The 5,763-nt window shown below is 60.0% G+C and overlaps 1 protein-coding gene across 2 annotated transcripts; it reads left to right on the forward strand.

Moving 5' to 3' along the window:
- Positions 1-5,763, forward strand: Myadm (myeloid associated differentiation marker). Of its 2 annotated transcripts, none has more exons than XM_013147838.3 (3): positions 1-102; positions 2,440-2,521; positions 3,551-5,763. In XM_013147838.3, the coding sequence occupies exon 3, from the start codon at positions 3,553-3,555 to the stop codon at positions 4,501-4,503; it is 951 nt and encodes a 316-aa protein (XP_013003292.1). In that variant the 5' UTR covers positions 1-102; positions 2,440-2,521; positions 3,551-3,552; the 3' UTR covers positions 4,504-5,763. The 2 variants fall into 2 exon arrangements, with proteins under 2 accessions (XP_013003292.1, XP_005001780.1); XM_005001723.3 differs by lacking the exon at positions 1-102 and adding an exon at positions 593-693.

Here is a 5,763-nt window from a genome sequence, read left to right on the forward strand (position 1 = left end):
CTCCCAGGTGGACAGAGACGGGCCCATCCCCCACACTCAAAGCAGGACTCTGACCTGGTTCTGGGGACCAGGCGCCTGGGAGGCGGACTCAGAACCTCCAAGGTAAAGCCCGGGAACTGCACCCCTCCCTGTTCTCTTCAGGGGAGTCTTCCGTCTCACTGGACCTATTAGACGGGGTAGGGGGTCTTAGTCCTCCCAAACCGCTGCGACTCAGGTGCCTGCGATGTCGTCACCTTGGCACAGCTGAGGACCTGGGCAGACCCGGGGGGGGGGGCGGAGGCGAATGAGAACCCTGAGCGTGGTGAGGGTGGCCTAGAACTGGGAAGCTACCTCCCAGAGTCCATCAACACGCGGGTTTCCATGGCAACGGCCCAGAGACTCATTTAGGCGCAGCCTCGGGGAGGGCATCCCCCTAAGCCCCCTCCTCCAGCTGTTGTCTTCCTGTTTTGTCACCACGGCAACGGTGACCTCAGCTTTCTGCCTCCTCCCTTGGCTCCGCCCCCGAAAGGACTGGGCATGGGGGCGGGGAGGGGATCCCTGTCCACAGCCCCAGTCCCGGCCTGGCCCCGCCCCCGCCCCGCCCCCGCGCGCCCTCCGGGCCGCACCCCACCCGGCCAACCCCACCCAGCAGCAGACCCTTGTGGTCCGCAGCTGTCGCCTGTGCTTTAGCCGCAGCCGCTGCTGGCTGGAGAGGTAAGGCTCGGGGACCCCAAACCCTGGGACGGTGGCCCCGGTTTCTGGGGTTCAGCGAAGGATAAGACTGCGATGCTGAATGTGGGTGGGGTCCAAAGGAAGACAGGCTGGGCTGGGATGCTGGGGCTCTCTAGAGGAGATGGCTAGGGCCCGGGCTCAAACTGGTTACGAGTCCCAAACGGGGAAGGGGGCTGGATCCAGACTCGAGGGTCTTGAGGAGGGAGGCTGGGCCTGGACCCGGGGGTCGTAGATCGAGAAAAGATGCAAACTACTACTAAATCCAGGTTTCAGGGGCAGGAGCAGGGGTGCTCAAGAGGAGCCTGGAGCTGAGAACTCCGTCCTTAAGAGTGGCTGGAGTCTGGAATTTGTGTTTATTTGGTCTTGAGACAGGGTCTCCTTATAGGGTTCAGGTTGGTCTCGAATTCGTTATGTGGCCCAAGCCGACCTCGAACTCAGGGTGATCCTCCTGCCTCAGCCTTCCCAGTCCTGGGCTTACAGGCGTGTCCCACCACGCCTGGCTCCTGTTGCTTTGCGAGACAGCGTCCTGCCGTGTAGTTTAGGCGGGTCTGTATCTCTAGCCGGCCTGGAGGTCTGGGTCCTCCTGCCTGCTTGTTTTTGTCTTATTTTTCTTTGGCCACTCCTGACCCCGTCCTCATCCGAGAGCAGTTTGGACCCCTGTAAGGTGAAGGCTAAGACCCTGCACTCGGGATCTCAGGGTGGGGCGGTCCCGGGAGGCCAGAAAGGGCCAGGTGGAGCGGTGAAGCATGGTGAAGCATGGTGTGGCCAGGCCGGGGCGGGGCTCAGGGCCGCCTGCCTGCGCCTGTAGGGCGGGGCGTCTGGAGCCCTGGCGGGAGGGTCTGGAGCTCGGGCGCTAGTCCTGGGTCCCCGCGTTCGGCGGCAGTGCATTCCTGAGCTCTGACCTCAGACCTCTGGCGGCGCAGGCTTGGGGCAGGGGCGGGCCCTCCTCCTCCCCCTGCTTCCGAGCTCCCCTGCTCCCGGCCGCGCGCCCACCGCGCCGCCCCTCCTCTTTGGGTGCGCGCCATCCAGTGCGCGCGACCCGTCCTGCCTGGCGAGGACCCGGGCTGTGGCTGCGCGCGGCCTCGCAGCACACGTGGCTGCCAAAGCGGGGCTCCCTGCACACTCGCATGCCTCTAGGTGGGCCCGGGAGTCGGGAATCCCCGCCCCTTCCTTTTGGAAAACTCTCAAGTGCGGGACCCATAACACATTTTTTTTTTTGTCTTTTTCTTTTTTATCGGTACCGAGGATCGAACTCACGACTGCCTGCTTGCAAGGCAGGCGCTTATACCGCTGAGTTAAATCTCGAGCCCCATAACTCACTTTTTAAGGAGTCGGACGCCTGCGCACCTAGTTTCCCGGCTTGCGGAACCTCTCCGCTCCCCCACATCCTGCGAGGGCCACACCCAGAAGAGGGATCTCGCCCCGCCCCGCCCCGCCTCCCCGGCAGCCGTGGCCTTATAAGGCTTGGACACGCCAGGCCCGCCCAGGCCACCCACCCCAGACCCGGGGTTGTGTTGTGCCCCGCCCCCTCCGCCTAACCCACGCGGATTTGCAAGGGACAGGTCGGCCCCTTGCCCGGGTCACCCCCAGCCCCGCAGGGATGGGCCCAGGGGTTGTTTCGTCCCTGCCGGGAGGCGCAAACACCTACAACACGGGACTGCGCGGCCACCAGTGGCCGCGGATCTGGAGGGAGGAGCCAGGCCTGAGCTGGGCTGACCTCTCTCCCAGGTGCCACGACCGCCTTTCCAGAGCGCCTGCTGCTGAATCGTTTCCGGATCTTTCTCGTCCGCGTGGGCCCCTAAATCCACTGGTGAGTGCTGGGCTCTGGACCCCGGGTCTGAGGGCGGAGACTGAGCTGGGACCCTGGATCCGGGCCTGGGCCTCGGGTCTGAGAGTCAAAAAATAGGACAAACATACAGAGGTCTGAATGTGGTGCAGCTGGCTCCTGTATCCTCTGGAGTCCCTGTCCTGCTCACCGCACGGCTGGCCCTCAAGTAGGAGGTTTTAATTCCCTGTGTTGAGAGCCACCTCCTGACAGTTTCAGAGGTGTCGGCTCACAGACTGGAAATTTTGCACCCTGAGAAAGGGTTTCAGCTTCTTCAAGAGCTTCAGAACAAGGAAGTGGACGTGGTGGGGTTTGGGTCCGGGAAGAAAGAAGCCAGATGACAAGTCTGGGCCTGCCGACGAGGCCAAGGTCTGACCCCGTGGCACCCAGCCCAGCTCCAGTGCAGAGGGCCGAGGCTGTTGGCTAATGGCCATGTGGGGACCTGCGTTCCCAGATTGGAGAAGCAGTGTGCAAGGGTCTGTGGGCTCCAGTGCTGCAGACCCAGGGCCCTCTGGGCATGGAGTCCTGACCCGGAGGGTAGCAGGACGCACAGGGCAGTGGAGTGCTTTTCAAAAGAATTGTGAAGAGGATACACAGGGTCTTAATTATCCAAAAGAGGGAAGTTTGTTCCCAGGGCCCGAGAGCAGTCAGATAGCGTTGGGTGGTGTCCCTAGGGAAGGGGGGAGCAGGAGGACAACACCAGGCGTTTGAGGTTGGGAGGAGGAGAAGGATAGGGACCCACAATCCTGGGTTCGGACACAGCTGGGCACATGTGAGCCTGAACCAGGATGACCCACTACGTCCTATGTGCCCAAGACTGACCCCTTTTGCACATGGAAAGCCCCACACCCTGGAAACTCCCTAACCAGAGCCCACAGCAGTGTATTTCTGTCTGGTTTTTTGAGCCTGATGCCTGGAAAGCGGGCTGGTCCTCCTGCCCTAGACTCTTAAGTGCTTGAAATAGGAGCCACCACAGTCCTGGGTCGTGAGACTCTTGTCTTTTGCCTTCACTAGCCATGCCGGTGACCGTCACCCGCACAACCATCACGACCACATCATCGTCCTCCACCATCGTGGGGTCCCCTCGGGCACTGACCCAGCCCCTGGGCCTGCTACGCCTACTGCAGTTGGTGTCCACCTGCATTGCCTTCTCACTGGTGGCCAGCGTGGGTGCCTACACGGGGCCCATGGGCCACTGGTCCATGTTCACATGGTGCTTCTGCTTCGCTGTGACCCTTGTCATCCTCCTGGTGGAGCTGTTCGGGCTGCAGGCTCGGTTCCCCCTGTCTTGGCGGAACTTCCCCATCACCTACGCCTGCTACGCCGCCCTCTTCTGCCTGACCTCTTCTATCATCTACCCCACCACCTACGTTCAGTTCCTCTCCCATGGCCGCTCCCGAGACCACGCCATCGCTGCCACCACCTTCTCCTGTGTTGCCTGCCTGGCCTATGCCACTGAGGTGGCCTGGACCCGGGCACGACCTGGCGAGATCACCGGCTACATGGCCACTGTGCCCGGGCTGCTTAAGGTGCTAGAGACCTTCGTGGCCTGCATCATCTTTGTCTTCATCAGCAACCCTTACCTGTACCAGCATGCGTCTGCCCTGGAGTGCTGCGTGGCAGTGTATGCCATCTGCTTCATCCTGGCAGCAGTGGCCATCCTGCTGAACCTGGGTGACTGCACCAACGTGCTGCCAATCTCCTTCCCCAGCTTCTTGTCGGGCCTCGCCCTGCTCTCTGTTGTCCTGTACGCCATCGCTCTGGTTCTCTGGCCCCTCTACCAGTTCAACGAAAAGTACCATGGCCAGCCGCGCAGGTCAGGGGACCCAGGCTGTGCCACCAGGCACACCCACGACGTGTGCTCCTGGGACCGCAGGCTGGCCGTATCTGTCCTGACGGGCATCAACCTGCTGGCGTACCTGGCCGACCTGGCGTACTCAGCGCGGCTGGTGTTTGTCAAGGTCTAAGACCTCTGTCTGACCCCTTTGGTCTCCTCCCCCAAGTCCGGTGCCCTGACCGCGTTTCCTTCTCCTTCCCTCCCCTGCCCGCCTCTCCACGCTCACTTCCTCCTTCGTGCTCTCCCCTTTCCTTCCATGCTGTCCGGTGCCCACATCCTGCTCCCACCCCCCCAGCCCCCAACCCCTCAGCTGTCTCTCCTGACTCTGCTGCTTTCTACCTTCTCTGCTTTGCTAGCTCCCTACTGCTGTCCCAAAGGGGAGCCCTGGCCCCCACTTCACTTCCAAAGGTGCTGAGCCCCACCCCTTCGCTGCAGCTGTTCATGTCATGGCCTCCGGAGAAGTCTTGTTGCCAAAGCATGCCTGCCCACCCTAGCTGTGCCATGTGTGTTTGTGTGTGTGTGTGTGTGTGTGTGTGTGTGTGTGTATTTTCTGTGTGTCTGTGTGTGTGTGTGGTGGGGGGGTGCGGGATGGTGGTGGTGGTGCTTAGGGATCAGGTTCCCTTTTCCCTAGTGGAGGAGGCTGTATACTGCACCTCCTTCTCTGGTACAAAACCAATTCTCTGGAGGTCAATTCTCGGTGGGTGGGACGTTTTAAGCACAGACCCTAGGTCCCCAGATCCACCTGGCCCTTGGCCCTGCCTGAGACTGGCTCCAGAACCTTGGCCAGGCTTAGGAAAAACCCACTGCCTAGAGGCTGTCCTGGAGGAAGCAGGAGGTGGTGCCTCTCATGCCAGCTGTGCTTTGTGCTAGCAAGAAAAGAAATCAGTATTGGGGACCAAGGTCTGAAGTATTGTGAGGGCAGTTACACGGCCCTCCCGCCACATGTTAAAAATAACTCAGTCCTCTTTGGCAAAAACGAAGGGAAATGACCACTGCCGGAGTTCAAGGCAATGATCTGGCTTTTTCTCTTTTCTTTCTCGTGGTCAACACAGGGCAGATATTAGAGGGTGGCTTTACTCTGCAAGGGGGATGTTCCTTTGCAGTTTTCCTGCGCTTTTGGGTGGGGGGAGAAATGGCATCGTGTGCCTGTGCATGTCGGTATGCACATCAGTGTTTCAGTGTATTAGTCGCTTCTTGCTGCTGCTTCCTGCTTCTCTGGGACTCACGCATATCATGATATATATAAATGTATAAATATGTATTTTATTTTTGTTTTAATTGCCTGCAGCTTCTGGTTCCTACAGCTCCTGCTGCAGTCATAGAAGTCTTGTCTCCCTACTCGCACATTCACAATGTTTTTTAAATCTTGACATAAAGAAAAAAAAGAAAA

Source organism: Cavia porcellus, unplaced genomic scaffold (genome assembly GCF_034190915.1).
Source record: "Cavia porcellus strain 051 isolate PalLab524CR breed Dunkin Hartley unplaced genomic scaffold, mCavPor4.1 scaffold_7, whole genome shotgun sequence".
Classification (NCBI taxonomy): domain Eukaryota; kingdom Metazoa; phylum Chordata; class Mammalia; order Rodentia; family Caviidae; genus Cavia; species Cavia porcellus.